Genomic DNA, 24,112 nt, shown 5'->3' with positions numbered 1-24,112 from the left:
GACACAGAACCACGCACACACACACACAGACAGAGCCACGCACACACACACAGACAGACGGCTCTGTCTGTGTGTGTGCGTGGCGCTGTCTGTGTGTGTGTGTGTGCGTGGCTCTGTCTGTTTGTGTGTGTGTGGCTCCGTGTGTGTGTGTGTGTGTGTGTGTGTGCGTGGCTCTGTCTCTCTGTGTGTGTGTGTGTGTGCGCGGCTCTGTGTCCGCGAATACTCTCTACTACTCTCCAATGCTCACCAATGCTCACCTATTGCCATTGTAAATGACAATAGCATTTATTTAGGTTATTAAAAAAAAAATGTCATGAGCAATGCCAATAGCTCTACCTTTAATAATGCCGAGACCATTGCATTGTAAATGCTTGTTATAAAAATGCAACTGTCCCGGGACGTTTGATTCCGAGAGTTGAAATGCTTTAGATGGAGTAAGTCTCCTGTGCTTTGAAACCGAGGGAGAGGAGGCAGCTAAACAAACCATCATGCCAGGGTGCCTGGTGCCCTGAAAGAAATGTAAATGTGCAGAATTGGTTAATCTTCCAATATAAAGGGTGCTTGGAAGCCGGTATTGACTTTAATTGATGGAATCCCTTGTAGCTTCCTGATGACAGATTTATTGTTTTTGAGTGGTATTGAAACCAGTGAAATGTGTGCTTTAAAGAACCGTTCTAAATCAAAATTGCGCTATTTACACTCTGGGTATTACTAAAATCTATATTTTTGAAGCCCTTTTTTATCTTAAACCTTTTTGCGCATTTTTAGCTGCCTATCTTCTACTATGTGTAATGCAAGTTTAATATAATGCCTTGCATAATCACAGTACTTTCTGTCACAGACTGGGACCTCATAGCACAAAACATACATAAATCACTATTCTCCACTGCACCAACCAGGATTCAGTTCTGTGGCTCTCTGGTTACAGACACATACCTCATCTGTGCATTAACTAAAAGAGGTTTCATTAAGTGCGTTTCCCACTGATCAACGTAACTTGCATTTATTTTTCACTATCTTACCCGTCGCGCGTTGCTGCGATCTCAGAAGAAAGGAAATTTAAGGAAACTTGTTATGATAACATTCAATTTACATTGTGTCATTTTTATTGAAACATATTCATTTTAATATGGAAAACATTTTAAAATGTTGTTTTAATTCTGTTTATTTATTCGAGTGCTTGTGGATACACAGTATTTTGTTTTTCCGTCTGGTGCGTACACGAATAAATCGGAAGGTTTTCCGACGAGTGAGCTGGTCACATAGTTGTCCTTGTGAGAAACACGGATTCTCCAAATCTAATCCACACACTTGCAGCTATTGTCCTTGTTGCACAGGAAACTGTAAACGTTCATTATTGGAAAGATTATGAGGGCCCTGGGGGGGCGATATTTAACATTTTTTTTTTTGTTGCCAGAAACCTTCGTGGGAGTGTACTCAACAACTTCCCAAAGTTTCATGTCGATCGGATGAATGGTGTAGTACTGCATAAAGGACAAACTGACATACTTTTGTTTTTATATATAGAGAGATTTAAGATGCGCCTTATTTTACATGTAGTTACTGTTCGACCTGGTACCATTGGCGTGAGTCTCCCTTCCATTTTTCACTGATTGTCTACTCTGTTTTTTATGTTTTGCTGGTTTAGATGCTTTGGGCACTGTGCCACTGCTATTCAGTGCCACAGTGCAAGTGCTCCCTATGGTAAATTGATGTATTGATTAGTGACTCCCTGATTGGCTCATTAGATTTACTTGTCAGATCTTAGTAGAGTGCACTATGTGTGCCCAGGGCCTGTATATCAAATATTGCTGGTGGGCTTGCAGCATTGATTGTACCACCAACAAAAGCACCTTGTAAAGTGTGTCTCAGGCCTGCCACTGCAGAACCTGTGTGCAGTCTAGTACTGCCATGTTGACTTGGTAAGTGCACCCACTTACCATTCCCTATACCTTCCTTTTCTACATATCAGACACCCCTATGGTAGGTCCAAGGGCAGGGTGCATTCTATGTAAAAGGTAGGACGTGCCCTGATATGTTTGGCATGTCCTAATAGTGAATTACAGCCATTTTCGTTTTTCACTATTGCAAGGCTACCTGTCCCCATAGGCCAGAATGGACAGTTTGATTATAACATCTTATAATTCTAACTGACCCAGGAAACATGGCAGAAATTCGAATTTAGTATGCCTGAACTCATGATGATAAAATACATCTTTTAGTAAAGTTGGTTTTAACATTCTGTGTTTTAGAAAGTAGGTATTTTCTTACCTAACCATCCAGCCTGCCTCTGATAGCTTGTGTATTGCATGTCTGGTATGTGAATGACAGTGGGCTGGGAGGCTCCGGGAGACTGGATGAGTCAGCACAGGGCTGAATAGACCTATCTGCATGTAGAGTGTTGTGAGGAGTAGCACTTGGGCCTGAATAATAATGCCCCTCTACGGACCAGGCCCAAAACCGTTGCAATGATTTAGCTGCTTTCTTTTCAGACTATATACTCCTCCTTTGGGATTGTCAATAACGATTTGGTACCCCCTACTCCCACAGTCCCTGAGGGTTCTGCCCCCTGTAGGCTGGACACAATCCCACTCTTGGATATTCCAGTCCTAGATAAACTTATTTCCAAAACTACCTCTGGCTCCCCTAATGACCCTGCACCCCCTCAGACCCTCAGCAAAGCTATGGACGTGATTCGCCCGGTCATATTGGACGTGCTCAACACCTCCATCTCCTCGAAAGTCGTACCTCCTTCATGGAAATGTGCGATGGTGAGGGCTTTGTTGAAGAAGCCCAATCTTGACCAGTCCAACTTGGCGAATTACCGTCCTGTCTCCTTGCTTCCCTGGCTAAGCAAACTGCTGGAGAGGCACGTAAATAACACCTTGATGAGCTATTTGGAATCAAATAGCCTTCTACGTGCCTCCCAGACAGGGTTTCGCCCTTTACATGGGACTGAGACCGCCCCTCTGGCGGTAACAGAGGAGGCAAGAGCAGTGTTGGACCGGGGAGGAAAAGTCGCCATTATCTTATTAGACCTCAGCGCCGCGTTCGACACGGTAAACCATGTCACGCTACTACAACGTCTGGCGGACATGGGCGTGTCGGGCGCGGCCCTGGAATGGCTGACTTCCTTCCTGGCTGACCGCTTTTTCCAGGTTTTCGAGGGCGAGGTGGCGTCGCCTAAACATCCACTCAGGTGTGGGGTTCCTCAGGGCTCATCCCTGAGCCCCACCCTGTTTAACACCTACATGGAACCCCTAGACAGGATAGTCCAACCCTTCGGTGTGCGTATTGTCACCTACGCAGACAATACCCAACTGGTGGTCTCGTTAGACCACTCGGAGGGATCGTCCAACACCTTAGGCCCCTGTCTAGAGGCTGTTGCCAGATGGATGCAATCTTCCTGTTTAAAGCTAAATGGGGAGAAGACAGATGTCATGCTATTGGGTAATCCTTCGCCCTCTGTCTTCGCATCCATCTGGCCACCATGTTTGGGCCCACCTCCTGCCCCCAAGCCCCAAATAAAAAGCTTGGGGATCTGGCTTGACACCGCCTTGAACTTCTCAGTCCAGGCCATAAAAACAGCCGCTACCTGTTTTGGATTGATGAGGATGCTGCGGAAGGTGCTCCCTCTGCTTCCATTTCAAGCAAGGAGGATCCTGGTCCAGGCCCTCGTACTATCTCGCCTGGACTATGGGAATGCCCTCTATATGGGAGCCCCATCCTTTGTCATCCAGAAGCTCCAAGTCGCCCAAAACAGTGCGGCCCGGCTGCTCTACAATCTCCCTCGCTGGCAGTCAGCAAGGAATGCCCTAAGGGAACTTCACTGGCTCCCCATAGCGGCCAGAGTCCAATTCAAGGCCATGTGTATTTTACACAAAGCCTTCTATCGCCAAGGCCCTGCAATCTTACAGCCCCTGGTCACTCCCTATGTTCCATCCCGCGCCCTCCGATCCGGGACCCTCCAATTGGCTACCTTGACCAGACTCAAGAAAGCCCGCTGGGGAGGCCGCTCTTTTTCACACACTGCGGCTAAACTTTGGAACACTCTTCCTTCACCCCTGCGAGAAACCACTAACCATCTCGCTTTCAGGAAAGCTCTGAAAACTCACTTGTATGTTAAACTCTGCTGATCTGCCCGAGCCTGCGTTAACTAAGCTTTCAGTCACAAGCGCTACGAGGCCTCCGGGTAGATAGCGCTATATAAGTGCAATTTTCATTCATTCATTCATTCAATAAGGCTGTGCCTGCCTTCCACTATGCTGGCTCCACCTCCTGTGCTGAGGACCCTGGCCCACCCTGACAAAGGAAAGGAGACGTCCTGTAAACAAAGTGCACCAGGATTGCACAGAACTGGTTTGGACTAGGTACAGGACCCTCTGCCTTCAGAAGACAAAGGATTTTGCAGTATAAATATTGGGGCCCAGACCCCAGGACTTTAGATCACTTCTGGAACAACAAGACGAACCTTTGCCAAGGAGAAGAACTAAGGAAGCTGCAGGAGTTTGGACTGCCCCTCTGCCAGTATGCTGTTTGCTGGGTTGGCCTGCAGTGGTGTCTTCATTGCCAAGGAAAGAAGAAGGAACTTTTAAGTAACTTTCATCAACTTGCAGAATATTTCTCAAAGGGCTTGAATTTGTGCTTGCCTCTTGCTGACTTCAAGGCTACAAGACTTCACCACCAGCTCTCCACTGAAGTTCCTTGCTGGGAATTCTGTCTGCAGAAGCCTGTGTGTCGTTGAGAGCTGGAAGTGCGACTCAACGAGAAGAAGCGTGTCGCACCTGTTGCCGCCAAAATCGCCGGAGAAGTGTGTCGCCACCGCAGAGGCCGCCGCATCCTCAGAGAAGCATGTTTCGTCGCAGCTGTTTGCCGTCGCATCACCGGAGAATCATGTCGCCACCGCAAGGGTTGCCGTTGCATCACCGGAGAAGCGTGTCACAGGGCCTGTCATGGCTCCAAAGTTAGAGTTCGCCGTCGGGCGTCCATGCATCATCTTCACGTCGTCACATTAGATCAAGGGCGCCATCTTATCGCATTTTACCGGATTGTCGCATCGAGGCGCCAGCTTGCCGCATCGCAACCGGAATGCAGTTATGAGAATCTATGCATCATCTCCTCTCTGGTAAAGAACAGACGCATCCCCTTCTCTGCGCAAGCATTGAGGCGCGACGCATCGCCTCCCCTGAAGCCAGGAACCGACACATCACCCTCCCTGCGGACCTTTTGTTTGTTTTGCGTTAAGCATCCATGGTTCTGTTGTGAGAAACTTGTCATTATCATCAACTTGAACTGTTACTTCTACCATCTTTAAGATTTTGAGTACAATTGTGGATTTTTGTCGTTTGTGTCTTGTTAAGTCTAGTAAGGATTACTTATTTTTCTAAACTGGTCTGGTGTCCATTTGTAGTGTTTTCACTGTTACTGTATGTGTTCACAAAAGCTTTACACACTGCCTCTGAGATAAGCCTGTCTGCTCGTGCCAAGCTTCCAAGGGGGTGAGCAGGGGTTATCCAGGAGTGTAATCCCCTTTCCCTGACTAGAAGCAAGGGTCCCTATTTGGTCAAAGGTACCTACCTCTGCCAGCTAGAGACCCCCAGTTCTAACAGTTACCAGCTGAAGGAGAAAGACCGAAAAAGAGTTACAGAATATTTGTTTTTGTTTTTTGTCAGGCCTTTGACCCCACCTCCATTTGTCCGCAACATCACAGATCCTATCCTTTTTCAATACACTTCGACCACTGCATGAAAGGGAATGTTTTAAGACGAGCTTGCTTTACCCACCATCCTCTGGCTCCAGATGGGGGAGAATGTTTGAATCATTCAGCATTCTGACTATCATTTGTTGCAGATACACCTTTCGCCCTAATTGGGATGGGTATGGCCAGAGTTGGGTCTCTTGCGCACTGTGCCACCGGATTCAAGCTAGCCTGGCTTATGAAGGGTGACATACTCTGAAACCTGTCCCAGAAAGCTTGTTTCCGGTTACAGGGAGGCCCTGGCTTGGCTGTTCGGTCTGGACTGTTCCCATGAGGCACAGGGTCAAGACTGATTTGCATGTGGCTGGGTCCAAACTGGGTAAGAGTAGTGGGCAAAAGAACTATGGATTTAACCCAGATCTCTTGACTGGGGGAGAATGTCTGAATCGTTCAGCATTCCGTCCATCATTTGTTGCAGATACACCTTTCGCCCTAGGTAGGATGGGTGTGCCCAGACGTGGGTCCCTTGGTCACTGTGCCACTGGATTCAAGCTAGACTGGTTGATGAAGGGTGACATACCCTGAAACCAGTCCCAGGATGCTTGTTTCCGGTCCAGGGAGGACCTGGCTTGGCAGTTTTGTCTGGACTGTTCCCATGAGGCACAGGTTCAAGACTGATTTGCATATGGCTAGGTCCAAACTGGGGTGGCGTGGTGGACAAAGGAACGATGGATTTAAACCAGATCTCTTGACTAGGGGAGAATATCTGAATCATTCAGCAGTCCGTCTATCATTTGTTGCAAATACACCTTTGGCTCCAGATGTGGCATGAGTGAAACCGTTATGGGGGTAACTAAGACCTGCCCCCTCGTGGTCTGGAATCTAGACCCTGTGAACAGAGGTACTGGCTGCGGGCAGCCGGGGTACAATTCATCGCCATTACCCGATGCCAGCGAGAGGTGTGCCTCGTGGTAATTTGAACTGGACCAGAGGAAGGCCAACTACTGTTTCATTCCGCTCGGTATCGCCCTTAGCTGTGGCACTGCAGATGGCGGAATCATGGTTACTGTGGTTAGTGACTGCCAGTTGGGCACCGTGCCAGCCTGTTATGCTGCAAACACATGCACAGACTGTGACTTCACCATGTCGTGCCTACTGAACCCTTGGCGGAGATGGCACATTCCCCTGAGGCCGCATCCTTCGCCCGGTCTGGGGTGCATAAGTGACACACCTGATGCCTGAGAAGAGTCCTAGGGGTCAAATGCAAGGCCCCATGGCCTTCAGGGCCCCTGTGTCTGTGTCAACACTACAACCCCTGCGGGTGTGCGCCGTCACACTTTCATGGCTCTTTCCGACAACATAGGCCACAGAGTTGGTAAAATGTCTACAGTGCTGGCGGGTTAGTGGGGGGGGGGGGCAGCGTCGTTGGGACCATCTGTGCCCGAGGAGGGCAATGGCCACCTCTTTGGTTTCCTACGCTGGTATATGTGGGCATCACCTCCTTTAGGGTCGGGCACGGACACACTCTCAAGAGCTCAGTGTGCAGACTTTAAGAGACTGAATCTGACACCCCTCTCAAACCTGAGTCCTCCAGCCCCCACAGTGGGGGTTAAACAAGGATTTGTGATTCTAGTACCACACACAGAGGGCATCTTGGCAGTGCAGTGTACAGGAGGGATGAAGTGAACTTGTGGTCAGCGCCTAGGCCTGAAGGCAGCCGTGCCCACTGTGCCCGTCATCAGTCCCTTCAGCAGAGCCAAGGTTGGGGGCACTTAAACAACTGACTCAGTGTGTCTACCTGGATGCTAAGAGCGCGGTCGGTGCAAGACATCGCCCACTGCAGCTTTCCCGGAGCTGGAGGAGATCCTCTTCTCTGACCGGGTAGTGCCCAGAGGCGGTTCCAACTCACGGTGCATTAGGAATGTGCCGTAGGCCTCATGACCAGGCACACATTGAAGCCTTGGGCTTTCATTCCTGGCATGTTTTCACAGAGGTGAGTGCACCGACAAACCTAGGGTCCCCTGCAGTGCAGCGTGCCACTCCAGCATAGTGCTTGCATAGCAGCATAACGCTTGCACTTGCAACTGACAGCCAGACAGAAGCCAGCTACACTGCCTGGCAGTAAGAGACTTGCTGCCCCCTCGCACACCGCACTAGGATCCTGGAAGAGTCACTGCCTGGCAGTGAGAGATTCGCTGCCCCACAGGCACCGAGCTAGGAGCCTGGAAGAGCCACTGAATGGCAGTGAGAGGGACCCGTTCCCCCACACACCACACTAGGAGCCTGGAAGAGTCACTGCCTGGCGGTGAGAGACTCCGCTGCTCCACACACCACGCTAGGAGCCTGGAAGAGTCACTGCCTGGCGGTGAGAGACTCCGCTGCCCCAGACACCGAGCTAGGAGCCTGGAGGAGTCACTGCCTGGCAGTGAGAGACCCGCTGCCCCCACATACACACACCAAGCTACGAGCCTGGAAGAGTCACTGCCTGGCGGTGAGAGACTCCGCTGCCCCACACACCGAGCTAGGAGCCTGGAAGAGTCACTGCCTGGCAGTGAGAGACCCGCTGCCCCCCCACACACACACACACCAAGCTATGAGCCTGGAAGAGTCACTGCCTGGCGGTGAGAGACTCTGCTGCCCCCACACACACCAAGATAGGAGCCTGGAAGAGTCACTACCTTGCGGTGAGAGACTCCGTTGCACCACACACCGAGCTAGGAGCCTGGAAGAGTCACTGCCTGGCAGTGAGAGGCCCGCTGCGAGCCTGGAAGAGTCACTGCCTGGCTGTGAGAGATCCGCTGCCCCACAGGCACCGAGCTAGGAGCCTGGAAGAGCCACTGCATGGCAGTGAGAGGGACCGCTTGCCCCACATACCGAGCTAGGAGCCTGGGAGAGCCACTGCCTGGCGGTAAGAGACTCCGCTGCCCCACACATCGAGCTAGGGGCCTGGAAGAGTCACTGCCTGGCAGTGAGAGACCCGCTGCCCCCACACGCACACCAAGCTACGAGTCTGGAAGAGTCACTGCCTGGAAGAGAGACACTTGCTGCCCCCACCCACACCAAGCTAGGAGCCTGGAAGAGCCACTGCCTGGCAGTGGGAGACTCCACTGCCCCACACACCGAGCTAGGAGCCTGGAAGAGCCACTGCCTGGCGGTGAGAGACTCCGCGGCCCCACACACAGAGCTAGGGGCCTGGAAGAGTCACTGCCTGGCAGTGAGAGACCCGCTGCCCCCCCCCCCCACACACACACACACCAAGCTACGAGCCTGGAAGAGTCACTGCCTGGCGGTGAGAGACTCCGCTGCCCCCACACACACCAAGCTAGGAGCCTGGAAGAGTCACTGCCTGGCGGTGAGAGACTCCGCTGCCCCCACACACACACCAAGCTAGGAGCCTGGAAGAGTCACTGCCTGGCTATTAGAGACCCGCTGCCCCACAGGCACCGAGCTAGGAGCCTGGAAGAGCCACTGCATGCCAGTGAGTGGGACCCGCTGCCCCACACACCGAGCTAGGAGCCTGCAAGAGCCACTGCCTGGCGGTGAGAGACTCCGCTGCCCCACACACCGAGCTAGGGGCCTGGAAGAGTCACTGCCTGGCAGTGAGAGACCCGCTGCGCCCACACACACCCCAAGCTACGAGCCTGGAAGAGAGACACTTGCTGCCACCACACACACCTAGCTAGGAGCCTGGAAGAGCCAGTGCCTGGCAGTGAGAGAGTGTCACTGCCTGGCAGTCTGAGAGACCCGCTGCCCCCACACACACCAAGCTAGGAGCCTGAAAAAGTCACTGCCTGGAGGAGAGAGACTCGCTGCCACACACACACACACACACACACCAACATACACTCACCCCCTCCTCCCCCAAACTAGAAGCCAGGAAGAGTCACTGCTTGGCATTCTTTCGTTAGAAAACAATTGTATGTGTAGGTATATCGATCATTGATCCCGCTAAAAATGAAATTTCGTTGAATCTTCCTTTGAGGCATTTATCTTTATTGACCGAACAGTCTTCCAGCATTCAAGTAACAAGGAATACTCGTTTGTTTTTATATAGCAATTCACACCACACTCCCGACATTTCAAAACACTGTGAATGACGTATTCGTATTACTCATTCAATGGTACACTATTTTGCCAACCTGGGCAGAGTGGAAGGCTGAGTCTGCCTTGTTGGGGTTGAAATTTGTGACCTTTTTATCTCTGCAGATGCCAGTAGTGTGCGTTAACTTACTGATCTATCGTATGAGCTTTCAAAGATTTTGAAGCTTGGCACCTACCAAATCCCAGGAAAAATGAACAGGGCCCATTCTGGGCTGAGGCGGAGGCCCTCATAGTGAGGCTCGAGTTGGAATCTATCGTTGAAGTACAGCATTCATTTCCTGCCCTGAAAGGGACTTCCCTCAACAGCTTCCCTACGTGTTCACTTTAGACACCTTTATTCAAAGGACTACCAATATTTTCATCAACATTGCAGTTAGCTACGGACATATCATTCAGCCTCAGCAGTCTATCTTCTCGTACGCTCTTTCCGCAAGATCTGCTGCTTCACACTTGCATGACCACACGTAGTCTCCACTATTTGCTAACTTGAAGGATTGGCTCGTAGGTCTGCCCATCTAAGGACTTTTGTTGGAATCGCTGTTTATGCACACTTAAATCATTAGGTTAAAACTGGTGTGTAAATGGTATGTTATCCTGTGCATCCTCTGCAATATGTCGTTGTGTATAGGGTTTTGGACGCAGGTTCACATCCTCTCATTCTCATAAGGTTAACAAAATGTTTACCATTGCGTTGGGTAGTAATAACACCTATTGCATACGCTCACAGGAGCGATTCAGTATGTATTTTGTGGCTCTACAGCGCGCCATTGTGCTGTAAAGTGACAGTAAGCGTTAAACAAGACCCGTAGTTTGATTCGAATGAGATTGTTAATAATATTAATACGCAAATTGGAAAGCATGAAATAATCCCAGTTAGGGATTATTTGCACTCCTGAATCATGGATAGGTTTTAATGCATTGCATGTAAAATCAGAATAATAAAATAATAGTGGCAAAGCAATTCTCGTGAACGAAACGGAATTAATCTTGTTACCAAAGCAAACACCCGGTTTGTGGGTTTTAAGTAACGTATCCGTCCTTCTTTGCAGCAGAATGTTTAACGGCTGTGGGTGAGGAGTGGATTTCAAGACATTTGCATCGAGTTGTGCGGGAAAGCCTTCATGATTGATTGTTGACACTGTGGGAGACCTTCTGAGATTGGTCCACATTGTTTTAATCAATCAGACCATTGGGGTGTGCACCATGACCTCAGGAGTGGTTGACAGTGGTGGAGCTGCGTTTTCTAGTTATGGAGCAGAGGAGGTGAAACAGGTAAGAAATGATTATTGGAAATCTTTTCAGTATTTTTCACTGTGCACTGTGGATTCCAGTTTTTTGTTCCAAAATATTTGTTTAATTTGTAGATGTGTCCATAACGTATCATGCTCCATACAATCACGTTTTCTTTGCATTTTAGTTTAAACTTGTTAACCCGATTAATTAACTTTTTTCAAATCCTAACTTAACGTAAAACTCTTTAATATTTGGTTAATGGTTGGAGCCTTGTATTTTTAATAGGCTGCAATTTTTTAGCTTAGTGCCTAGACAAATGAGACTCTTATTAACTAAATGTAACAGTTTATTAATTTCAGGTTCTGTTCACGTTGTTCACTGTTTCTAGGTCTCGCACTGCGATGCAGGGCGAAGACCTGCTGTCGCAAAGCGAGCCTATTGTCGGCGGTTCTGCTTACAAGGACTAAAAGAGGAGACGAGATACTGGCACGCGCAGCCTGACGGAATCAGATCAGGTCGCGCGCGCGTTCTCCTGTCTCCCTTGTAAGCCTCAGCACACAGACACGCGCACCCCCCCCCCACACACACACACACACACACACCCACACACACACACACACCGTCACTGGGCACATGTGGGGCTTGCATACATACACAAACGCGCGCACACACACACACACACACACACACACACACACACACACACACACACTCACACACGCGGGGCTTCCCCGAGGGCCCCCCTCACCGAGTCTGTCTGGCTACTCAGCACTTCAGTAGACAGCGGTTGCTACGTGCAAACCTCCTGCAGTTACAACTCCACGGCCGTCAATGCGCCCCGAAGTGCTCCCTTCCGCTAGCACAGCACACCAGCACAATTGAGAAGGGCTCACCCACCCCACAGCACCCAGATCTGTTGCAGCTCTCCTTACCTGTGTAGGGCTCGCAAGTCCAGTCCCGAGTATCACAGCTCACGCCCGCGCCATGGGAGGCGCCACTGCTGCCCGTCGTTCCACCCGCGCGTCTTCTGAGGTTCCGGCTCCCTCTCGGCTGCCCGCGTGCCCCCGCACAACTCCTTGCTCCGCCACCAACTCTTTGCCCGCGCGCCCGTCTCGCGCTCCAGCAGCCTCCAAGGTCAGGCGGCCACGCCGCTGACGTCAGCCGTGCCCCTGACGTCAGCCGCGCATGCGCTCATTTCACTTCTCAGTTTATCGTTCTGTCCAGGCCACTTTTGTCAGCCTCTGTCTTTCTGTATGTTTGGCATATTTTGTTCCCAAGTCCTCTTCCGGTCTCTCTTGCTCGGTCTCTATAAAATGGCCTATCTCTCTAATTACCCCCTCCTTGTACTCAGTTTCTATATATATAGGCACCAGTCTGTCACCCAGTCTACCTCTGTAGGCCTCTGTCTCGTCCCTGTCTTTTTGTATGGGCTTCTCCGGCTCTCGCCTCAATTTCTATCTCATCTGTCTGTCTCTCTCTTCCTTAGTCAGGCCTTTCTCAATAGGGAAACTCTGTCACCAGTCTGAGATGGCAAGTCCTATCTCTCCCTGTACATGTACTCTCTCACCCAGTACACCTCTCTCTCGCCCGTCACTCTCTAAGCCCAGTCCCACCCTGAGACCCCTCTTAGACTGTCCATTTCTCTATCTCCAAGTTCCCTCTTTCCCTGGGACCAGCCCCCGGCAGAAGCGTGGCTCGCCCTCGTCTAGCCGGAGCTCCACCCAGAATCTTTCTCTGTCTGCCTGCATGTCCCAGTCACTGCTTCCGCCCCTGTATGTGCATCCCCTCTCCCTCCTCTCCAGCTGGGACCCGGCCAGCTGGCTGTCAGCACAGGTTGCTAGGACACGGGCAGGCCTAGCCTCCATTTCATCAGGACTAGGCCGCGGCCCAGGACGCTGGAGCCGGGGAGCAGCGTGTATCAAAGGTAACACAAAGGAGACACGGAGAGCACCGTGACCCTGGCCCCCCAGCCCAGCCCCCACCCGCGCAGCTTTGTAAGGAATCAAACCTCTGGGAGATTAATCTCCAACCGCCCTTGACAAGCGGCACAGATGTCTGAACAGCGCGCGGCGCACTTTCATTCCTTGGCCTCTCTGCTTTTGTCACTGTGTGCTGTTTCGCCGGCGGTGGGGGTGAGGGAGAGTGCAGGGGGCAATAGAGGGACACGGCTGCCTGCGGTGAACCTCACACTGGGAGACCACCGCAGACTCCGTTCCTTTCGGGGTTCAGCTGCCACCGGACGCCATCTTCTTAGTCTTACTTCCACTGTGGCTGCTAAGAGGCGCTACTGAAGCCATCTTGGAAAATCAAAATGCCCAGGCACTTCGTGGGTGAGTGTTTAACATTTTTTTTTTTATTGGCATTTTTATCATCTACATTTCCAATAACACATTGTACGCATCATGCACATCAAACAGTTCTCTCATTGTTCTGCTATCCGTACACCAACCTCTCCATTCAGTGTTTAGGCGCTACTATGTTATGGCATATGCGTCAGGCGACTGAGTCCCGGGCCTTCGTGCATGGCCATGGTTTGCGCGAGTCCTTGCGCCTCCTCTCCACTCGGAGTGCCATTTCATGTGAACATAACTCAGTTGCAACTACAACATTTGCAATAAACAGTGGTAACTAGATGCAGCAGTGTCCTCTGAGCACAACACAAATTAATCCCAGTTTTCCCCTTCCTCCAGGTCCTCCACCCCCCTTGACAGACAGTATATGCATTTTTATTTTCTCATCCTCTCCAGTTGGCCTCCCGCGCCTCCCGCACCCCACGCTCCTGGCGCTTATATATTCCCCTGGCTAGTGCTCCCCTGCCGCGTTTCGGCTGCGTGTTCTCGCCTACGCGCTATTGTCAACCCTACTGCTGTCTATGCTGCTATTAGCGGTGGCCCCCGTGCACCCCTCACCATGGTCAGCCATCCCGCCTTCTATGCCCTCAGTCTCTTCCCCAGTTGCGCCAGCCTCTAATGTCGGCAGTGTCTTGAGCATGCCCTCCCAACGTTCCACCATGGGCTCTTTGCGGAGTCCTACCGTTTCCTCTCTCCTGATAGCGGTCCACTCCGCACGGCCCCACGAGAGTAGAGAGAGGGTCCACGCCTGCACACTGGGCGGTTCCCCAGCTTTCCACCGCTTTGTCAGGAGCCTCACAGCCGTGACCATCCCCAAGTCCAGAAAACGGGATAACACTTTGGTGGTTGTGGACAGCTTGAAATGGTGCAGGAGAAACTCCGGCCAGTCGTAAGGGATTTCACGGCCTGTACATTGCACGAGCCGGGCATCTATCTCCCTCCAGTAATCACTGAGCCGCGGGCAGCGCCACAGTAGGTGAAGGAGGTCCGCAGCGAGCTCTCCGCATCGAGGGCAAGCTGCGTCCACCCTATGAAAGTATTTATTAATTAAAGCCGGAGTGAGGTAGGCCCTGTGGACGATATATACCTGGATCTGCCGAAAGCGCATGTTTCTGGGTATGCGCGTCGGACTTTTGAGTATTCGTTCCCATTCTTTGTCCGCCAGCGGTCTCCCCATATCTCGCTCCCACTTCTCGCGAAGGGGGGCCAGGTCCAACTCCGTGTGCAAGCGTAAGGACGCAGTGAACCATTTAACGAGGTGCCTGCCCCTACCCATGACATGGAGGTACTGTATCACCAGATGCTGCGCCGGCTCCTCCGTTATGTCACCCCATTTCATCGCCTTCCGGGCTGTGAGCGATCTATGCATTAGGAATCCCCCAGGGGGAAGCCCAGCTTCTGCTACCAGCGACTCGAAGGGGATCAGGACCCCATCTTGGTAGAGGTCGCCCAACGTCTGCACACACGCCGCTTGCCACTGCTCAAGCATGCGATGTGTGAGGACACCGTCTCCCCCTGGAGAGCCCTCCAGCATACGGGAGCACCTTCCTGGTGAGGTAGAGTGCCCTACGAAAGCACCTGTATACCACCCCTAGCAGGAGCGGGGCAGGTTTGGCCCTGTCCGCCAGCGGGTGAAACAGTGCAGTAATCCTTTCCAAGGCATAAGGTGGCTCCCTTGTGGCAGTGTCTTCCCTTCCCCTGTCCGCCAACCAGCGAGCAACCTACTGGAGCAGCACCGCCAGGTAGTAGTGCTCAAAGCAGGGGGCGGCTAGGCCGCTTTTGTCTGTGGGGAGAAAGAGCTTCCCCAGGGCCAGTCGGTGTCTGGACGCTCCCCACACAAAGTCGCGCAGAATCCCATTGAGCCTGGAAAAGAAGGCCGCGGGCACGAACAGCGGTAAATTCGTGAAATAATATAGGAGGCGGGGAAGCATCACCATTTTGATCAAAGCGACCCTGCCCGTGGTTGTCAGAGGGAGCGTGGACCAGAAACCCATTTGCGCCCTGAGCGCTGTAACCGCTCTTCCTAGGTTTCCATCCATCAGGTCCACCGGCTGTCGGTATACCTGGATCCCCAGGTATTTAAACGTGTCCGCACACCATTGTACTCTCGTGCCGTGTAGGCTGTACTCTGGATCCCGCACCTCTCCAAGGAAGGCTTAGAGACGGGACTTACCCGCACTAGCTCGGAGCCCCGAGAGGTCGGCGAATCTGCTTAGTAATGGGGCGAGTCGGTCCGGCATATTATTCATGTCCCTGACAAAGACCAAGAGGTCGTCCGCATATGGGACACCTGATGCACGCCATCACCCAGTGGAATCCCATCAGCCAGCTGTTGCCTCATGGCTGCCGCCAGAGGCTCTATGGCCAGCGCAAAGAGCAGCGGCGACAGGGGGCATCCCTGTCGGGTGCCTCTGCCTACCGCCACCTCCTCCGAGACATATGGCCCCAGTCGAACGCGGACCACAGGGTTCCTGTACAGAAGTCCCACCATCTCCAAGAAGTCGCTGCCCAGTTCATACTCCTCCAACACCGCTCGTAGGTACCCCCACTCGAGACTATCGAAGGCCTTTTCCAGGTCCAGTATCAGGCACCCTGCTCTAGGCCACAGCATCGCCGCCTCCGTCGCCACTCGGAAATACCTCCTAAGGTTCAGGGAGGTGGACCGTGCTGGTACAAAACCGTTCTGGTCCGGGTGGACCAGTTGTGGGACCAATGGCGCCAGTCGTTCAGCAAGTATCTTGGTCAGTATTTTATAGTCCTTATTGAGCATCGCCAGTGGGCGATAGGAGCCCATGGACAGTGGGTCTCTATCAGGCTTGGGCAGGGACACTAAAAATGCTTCCCTCAACGAGGGCGGGAGTCTGCCCTCGGCTATCGACTCCTGATACATCTGGAGCAGTAGCGGCGAAAGGACTTTTGTTCGCCTTGTAGTATTCAGCCGGTAGGCCGTCTGGCCCCAGTGTTTTCCCGGTCTCCAGTGCTTGAATTGCGTCACCAACTTCTTCCAGCGTAAGCGGGGCACCGAGGTCCTCCCTCTGCGCGTCGGTGACTTTGGGTAATGTGACCGACCCTAAGAAGTCAACCACCGCATTGACCCGGCCGGTGCCTCTGGCTGTATAAAGGCCCCGGTAGTGCTCAGTGAGCGCTTGGTGTATTTTGCGCTGTGTGTGAATCACAGTACCGGCATCCAAGCGAATGGCGCCAATCGGGGTCCTGCGTTCCGTAGCCTGTACCAGCCAGGCTAGTAAGCGACCTGCCCTGTCTGCCTTCGCGTGTGTCCGGGCCGTGTGCGCTGCATAGTTGTGACACCGTAGTCGTTCCAGGAGGACCGTGTGCTCTCCCCTTAGTTTCGCCAGCGTAGTCGCATGCCTACCCGCTCCCTCTCCTTCTCGTTCATACTGCCGTAGTTCAGTTTCTGTGCGGGTCAGGGACGCAGACACTTGCGCCCGGATGTTCCACGCGGTCCCTATACAGTGTCCCCATATGGTTGCCTTATGGGCATCCCACTCCACCATAGCGTCGCTCGCTGTGCCTCAGTTTTCCTCAAAGTAGGAGAGAATGGCACTACTGAGGGATGATCTGTAATCCTCATCTTCCAGCGCAGCCGCCATGTGGCACTGGAGGTCTATCGGCCACCCAGCTAAGTTGGAATACCAGGGGGTTGTGATCCGAGTGCGTCCTACCTAAGTATTCTGATTTAGTAACGGGCGGGAGCAGTGACTGGGAGCCTACTTTCCTATCTAGTCTAACACGTAGGCCATGCACCGGCGAGTAGTAGGAGTATATTTTGTCTGTGGGGTGCTGTGTACGCAAGAGGTCTTGGATGCCCCAGTGAGTCATCCAGTCTCTAAGGGTCTGTGCCAGTGAGGTCGCTGCCGCTGCGCGCAGAGGAGAGTATGAGCGGTCCAATTGTGTGTCCAGCACCATATTATAGTAGCCCCCGATTAACCAAGGCAGGCCCGCATACTGCTCTAGGACATGGTTTAAGGACGCTAGGAAGGCAGGCTGCTCCATGTTAGGGGCGTATATGGAGCCCAGCAACAGGTCTTGCCCGTTAAGCCTCCCCCTCACAAACGTGTATCGCCCTTCCGCATCTACCTGCGTGTCTAAGTGTGCAAAGGGACTCCTGCCTTCACCCAGATCAGGGTGCCTCGTGCATGTGCTGAGTAGGCCGTGCCATAAAGCTGCCCCCTCCATCGCTTGCGAAGCCTCTCTATCTCCACTCTGGACATGTGCGTTTCTTGGAGGAGTGCAATCCCTGTGTGGTGGCGCAGCATATACGCAAAGACAGAGCATCGTTTCTACGGGGTGTGCATGCCTCGGATGTTCCAAGTCATGACGTTGGTGCATGCCATGAACGATGTCGTGGCGCTCCCTCCCGGGGGGGCGGGGGCTTATCTTGCGAGGTCTGGGGGTGGGCTCCCGGTCTGGGAGTGTTAATTGCCACATCTGAAACATATGAACTGAAACTAACTCCATAACTTTATGGGCGTACCCCCAACGGAGAGTGCGTCAAGACAGATCAAGCAACTATCACCTATTGTAGTGTGAGCGTGGTGTGCGTGCGCTAGGGGAACGCGCAGTCAGTAGTGCTATCTGTGTGTCCCTGCGCAAGGCCTGTCCCTGTTGAGGTGTGGGCAGTTGGCCCGAATAGTAGAGTGTGCCGGCGTGGGCGAGCCCCCCTCAAGCACCGGCTCGACGCATGGATATCGTCTCATGGCCTAGTGGGAAGCGCGGCTGTGTGTCAGCATGTTTAAGTACAGTGTCGGCAGGCGTGGGTTACCCCAGGGCAGCAACATTGCCCAACGGCGCGCTGTATCGAACAGTCAGTCAAAGGATACCATGGAGTACACACAGGTCACCAGTTTGCATTAAACCAACATGGGGTCCTCAATTGTCACACTATGTAGTCCGCTGTCTGGGGCGTCGCCACTGGCTGTAGAGCATCCTCCGACATTATCATGGATGGCGAGGAGGATCCGCTGGCTGCGGCATCATCATGCTGTCCATGTTCCGGTCTACCATGTCCTGTCCCCGCTCCCAGTGTCGTGACCGCTTCCAGTGCCTGCTGCCGTTCTTGTTTTATTTTCTCTGGGCTAGGTGCCGCCCGTCCCAGGCTCGCTCCCCGTCCGGCCCCCCTCTTCCGTCTCCGAGAGCGCTGCACCTGCCATCCGCCGCCCTCTGGGACCTCCGGTCGCGTCCCCGTCCACTGCCCAGACTCCTCCAGCCAGTCCCAGACTTCCATCGGGGTGTCAAAGAAGCGTGTTCCCTCTTTCGCGACCACTCGCAGCCGCGATGGGAAGAGCAGCGAGTAGGGAAGTTCCAGATCTCTGAGGTGCTTCTTCACTGCCATGTAGGACCCTCTTCTCTTCTGGGTCACCGCGGTGTAGTCCGGGAAGAGCATCACACGATTGTTGCCCACCTGGAGATCACTCCGCTTACAAGTTTCTCGGAGCACCGCATCCCGGTCCCTGTAGTTAAGGAGCTTGAAAAGGAACGGGCGGGGTCGAGCTCCCGCCCTCCGGCTTGTGCGGGCACCCTGTGCGCCCGTTCCACTACGAACTGCGGGGACAGCACTCCTGTCGGCATAATTGTCCTCAGCCACGCCTCCGTGTACCTCTTCGGTGCCGTCCCTTCCTCTCCCTCCGGCAGGCCCACCACCCTGACGTTGTTGCGCCGAGAGCGCCCTTCGGCATCCTCGGCACGGTCTTCTAGTTCGTGGACCCTATCCATCAGGTCCTGCAGGGCTGCGGCGAGGCTGCGCACCACCGTCTGTATCTCCTGTACCGCCTGGCGCTGTTCTGTGACTGTCTCCGCCAACTTACGGTGGTCCGCGTGCAGCAGGGTGAAGTCCGATGTCACCTTATCGATCCGTCCCTCCAGTGACGTCTTAGTTTGCTCTAGGGTTGTGCCAATGCGCTCCACCGCCGCTAGTACTGTGTCCATCTTTGCCGCCAGCGCAGCCGCAGGGTCCAGGGTCATCCCCCTCTGGTCGTGCGCTGCGCCTGGTCCAGTCCCCTCCTGCTGTCGCAGCTGCGCCTTGTCCTTGAGTCTGCCCATAGCAAGCCACTGCGCTGTGGGCATCCACCCACCCGGCCACTCGCTGTCAACCACCACAGGAGGGCGTTATTCCCAGGGGGCGAGGTCAGTCTCCCTACCAGCCAGCAGGAGGTTTCTCTATAGTCACACTCCCGGGCGTCTGTGAGCATCCACACGTATCGTCCGCAAAGTGCCTCACCGACGCTGCCCTAGGATTGCTGCCTGTATTCACCAAGGAGGGTTCCGGGCGTATTTAGCTAGGCAGGCCTGGTGGGCGCCAGTCCAGGGACAAGGGCTCTACCCACTGCACAGTAGAGAAGGCCACTCAGAGGCAGTTATGGCTAGTTTATGGGAGGCTTCCATTGCAGGCAGCTGCGGCGTTCTATCCAGGGCCTCTCCCAGGCCAGCCCCCCACTCCGCTGCAGCTAGGGAAGTCCTGGGGCAGCAGGCCGAGTAGGTTCCTCTGCCCAGTAGTGCTCACAATCCGAGGGCTGGCGCTGTGTAGGTGAAGGGGAGGGCAGCCTCGCCTGGGGGGGCCCCCCTTGTCTCCAGGGAAACCTCACAGCGCGGGGGCCCCGAAGCCAGCCGCCTCCTACTCCCGCAGCTCAACTTGCCTGTCTTGTTGGTTGCACATGGAGCCGGGCTGACTCCCGTCTTCCCTCCTCTCAAGGGCCCCAGTGGTCCGCGGCCGCCGCCGCTTGCTGTGTTCTAGCTTCGCTCCCCTCCGGCCCCAAGGAGCGGGCTCCTCGCCGCTCAGCGCGGGACGTCAGGCTGTACCACTGGCCAGTCCGCATGGCCGCAAGATGGCGGCTCGCCCCCTGGTCCTCACAGCAGCGCCGCAGGGCTCCACCATACAACACGCCGGCGCACAGCGCAGTTATCAGGTCAGTTGTCTCTCACCGGGGCCCCAGTAGCACAGTCTCTGCCTTTCTTCTTGCCTCCAGTCCCCGCCAGACGCTACCTGCACCGCCAGAGGCGGGCCCCGGCCTCTCCTGGTCCCGGCCGATCTTCGCGCCGTTTCCCGGACTCCCGCTGCTTCTTCCCTCCGGTGAGTAAGCGGCTCCCCAGGCTCGCCTCACAGCTCCCGCAGCTCCGGGAGGGTCCCCAGGCGATCCCGGAACCACTCCGCCGGTCGCACGGTGGCCCGCGGCCGCCGCTTGCTGTTCTCTAGCCCCACTCCTCTCAGGCACCGAGGAGCGGGCGGGACGTCAGGCTGCACCACTGTCCAGTCCGCACAGCCACAAGATGGCGGCTCGCCCCCTGGGCCTCACATCAACGCCGCAGGGCTCCACCACACAGCACGCCAGCAATAGCGCGGCTATCTGGTCAGGCGTCTCCCACCGGGGCCACAGTAGCGCCTTCTCTGCCCTTCCCCTTGCCTCCGGTTGCCGCCAGACGCCACCTGCACCTCCGGAGGCGGGCCCCAGCCTCTCCAGATCCCGGCCAGTCTTCGCGCCGTTTCCCGGGCTCCCGCTGCTACTTTCCTCCAGCGAGTACTCGGCTCGCCACACAGTTCCCACAGCACCGGAAGGTTCCCCAGGGGTTCCCGGGACCACTCCGCTGGGCGCCGGTACACTCGCCGCACACTTCCCGGGGCAGCACAGGATAAATTAAGGCCTCGCTAGCGGAGCTCAAACAAGTTGCGCCCGCCATGTTGCCTGTCTGCAACTTAATGGTCGTGAGTGTTTAACATTTGAGGGACACTGCCAAATGTTTTTGCCATAAGGAATGTTTGGGAGTTTTACTTTCGGAAAATGTGTGTTTATGTATGTCACTTATGGATTATATGTGTGTTTGTGTCTGTCTGTTTAACCTTGCTGTAGGTATAAGCTTTTACACAAGTTGTGCTACCTTTAAACTCTGTGGATGTGACCTTCGTGTTCGTCACCTTTAGACAGTTGTTTTTACCCCTGGGCAGTGGCAGTGTATGACCTTTATACACTGGCTGCATGTGTTTACTTTAGACACTGCCTTCGCCTATTACTTTTGGAGATAAACTATATGTGTGAATCTTTTAGAAAGTGGCAACGTGTGACAGTGATCTTCTAGTTTTGAAACAGGTTATATTGGCTCACTGTGCTCAACCATAAAACAGTGGTTGTTCACAGTCCTTGGACAGTGACTGACTGTGTATAAGGGTGTGTTTGTAAGTAACCTTTGGGTAGCGGTTTTGTGTTATCTATAGAGTTTGAGTATGGGCTTGAGTGGAGCGCCACATCTTCATTTTTTGTGTGTGTTTGAGTCTTTGATATCCATCTCTGTTGGCATTTGTTCAATAAATCCTAATTCTTCAGCTGGGCCACTTTTTATCGTATTACTTTTATACAGTTCCTTTATGGAACAGAAAATTGGGTACATTTTTGTTGTCTATTATTAATAAATATCAGTATTTACTACCCCGTTCATTCATTTTGGTAAATTGTTCAGTGAAGAATTGCCAGTTTTACCCACATTAGCTGTCTCTGTTAGACCCTCTTCCATGTTTCCTGGGCATCACTCTCCTCTCTGGCCTTCTCCCATGCCTGCTGCTTTGGCCGCTGGCCTCTTCCTGCACTCAGAGCAGAGGTGCCATGTTGCATCTTTGGTCGTGCAGTGCACCCTGGCTCCGTTGAGGTTGTCCACCTACTTGGCTCTTGCACCTGATTCCATTCCTTTTGCCCCTCTCGTAATCCTGTTGGTCTGGTACTATTCCCTTTGGTCTGCTCTCATTCTTGGAACACACCTGCACGTTTTAGCCCAGTCTCCTTTAAGCACAGTTCTCCTCCCTTGCCCTGGTAATTTAGTTTGGTCCTGTGTTCGTGGCCTGGCTCAGCACCCAGACTCCCATTTATCCCTACCTGCTTGTAATGTAATGTAATGTAAATTGATACTTGTATAGCGCACTACTCACCCGCAAGGGTCTCAAGGCGCTTGTACGAATACAGCTGTGGAACCCGTCCTGGCTTTCCCTGTGAGGCGTCCACTCCTGGGCACCCCCAGGGTGAAGGCCAGGCATCCTTAGCGTTGTGGGGGCCGTTGTGGAGATTAAGCAAGCTATTGCCCAGAGTTGCAGAGTGGGACTCTATGATTAGAATAGGCACCGAGGCGAGAATTATCAGGTCCGTGGAATTTTGAGCCCAAGACCCGCCGAGGCAGGAATTGAACCCTGGTCCCGGGCTAGACCTCTGCATCAGGGTCTGCCGCTCTAACCATTGAGCCACACTTCTTCTTGTCTGGCTCTTGTGCTCCTCATTTGAGCATCCCATCCGCTCCTCTGATCTTCTGTTTAAGTCTGGTTTGACAGCACGACTGGTTATCTAAAATGCCAATTTCTGCCAGTTTTTCAAAATGCACAGTGGACTATTGCTATGAGATATAAATGGACTTTCTGCGACGCGCCAGCACTGTAGTGCACAAGGGATTATTTTACGTCTCAGATGTACACAGAATCATAGAGTTTCAATTCTGTGTAATACACGTGATGTATTCCGAAAGAAATCCACATTTTATATTGTTATTAGTCATGTATTTTTTAGTTTCTAGCGTGGTCCACTTTAACAAAGGTGGCCGCGCTTATTTCATTTTTGGTGATGTCCGCTTTCACTTTAGGGGTCGCGCTTATGTATTTCATTTAAAGCGCGGCCGCTTTCACTTTAGCGGCTGCGCTTATTTTATTTTTTTAATATAAAGAACGACCTCTTTCACTTTAGCTGCCACACTGCAAAAACCTTTTTCTTTTGCTTCCATCCTCCTTGGGGTGAGACTGCCTGTTTTTTTAGGTCAATTTGCTCTGTAGGTGGGGCAGGCGGTTGCAAACTCACAAAGCACCTGGGAATAAGTTTCTGTATCTGGGGGGAGCTGCCCTTGGGGTAAAGGTTGGTTGCATTTTAGGGTGCCAATATTTTGCCTTCACTTTGTGCACCCCTTAGATGTAGAACAGCCATTTTTGACTCCTACATAATTACACTGCGCTCAACGCAACATACACTCCAAATACCACTCAGTGACACATAATTACACGCCACATAATTACACTGCACTCAATGCAACATACACTCCAAATACCATTCAGTGCCACATAAGTATATGCTACATATTTACACTGCGCTCAACGCAACATACACTCCAAATACCACTCAGTGCCACAAAATTACACACCACATTGTTAAAGAGCTTGACGAATAAAACCGCTCCACCTAGCATAACATTTGCACAGCAGTGTGAGGAACTTGCGATCTTCTTTGTGAAAAAAGTACAAAAGATTTATCTATCTTTTCCACAGGTATCCCCAGGCTCCACTGCCCTAGTGATCAGAGATGAGACCGGTCCTATTCTGTCAGCTATTCCGGCGATCTCCAAAGAGGAGTTAACCAGACTATGTGGCAGAATTAAACCTGGGTCTCCCTCGGACCCTATAAGGCCAGCCCAATTTATTGAGTCATTAGCGCTCTTTCAGCAGCTGTTATGTCAAATTCTCAATTTGTCCTTTTCCATGGCCAGTGTCCCTGTGGCCTGGAAACAGGCATCGGTGTCTCCTATTATCAAGAAACCTATGCTCGACCCCTCAAAACCGGAGAATTTTAGACCTATCTCCCGTCTCCCTTGGGTGGCCAAGATCGCAGAAGCCCATGTAAACAACACTCTATCCAAATTTTTGAGCCTTCATAACATTCTGGACCCGTCGCAAAATGGTTTTCGGCCGGGCCATAGC

At 52.8% G+C, this 24,112-nt stretch overlaps 1 protein-coding gene across 2 annotated transcripts in view; it reads left to right on the top strand.

The window, feature by feature from the left end:
* The window catches only part of ELF2 (E74 like ETS transcription factor 2), a 583,385-nt gene that overhangs the window by 280,494 nt on the left and 278,779 nt on the right, over positions 1-24,112 (top strand). For both annotated transcript variants that reach the window (XM_086962169.1, XM_086962168.1), the window contains exon 4: positions 10,849-11,071. In XM_086962169.1, coding sequence (XP_086818295.1) covers positions 11,003-11,071 — 69 coding nt within the window. In that variant the 5' untranslated portion in view covers positions 10,849-11,002. The remainder of the gene's footprint in view (positions 1-10,848; positions 11,072-24,112) is intronic.

Source organism: Lissotriton vulgaris, chromosome 3_1 (assembly GCF_964263255.1).
Source record: "Lissotriton vulgaris chromosome 3_1, aLisVul1.2, whole genome shotgun sequence".
Classification (NCBI taxonomy): Eukaryota; Metazoa; Chordata; class Amphibia; order Caudata; family Salamandridae; genus Lissotriton; species Lissotriton vulgaris.
This window is presented reverse-complemented; position numbering and strand designations above follow the sequence as displayed.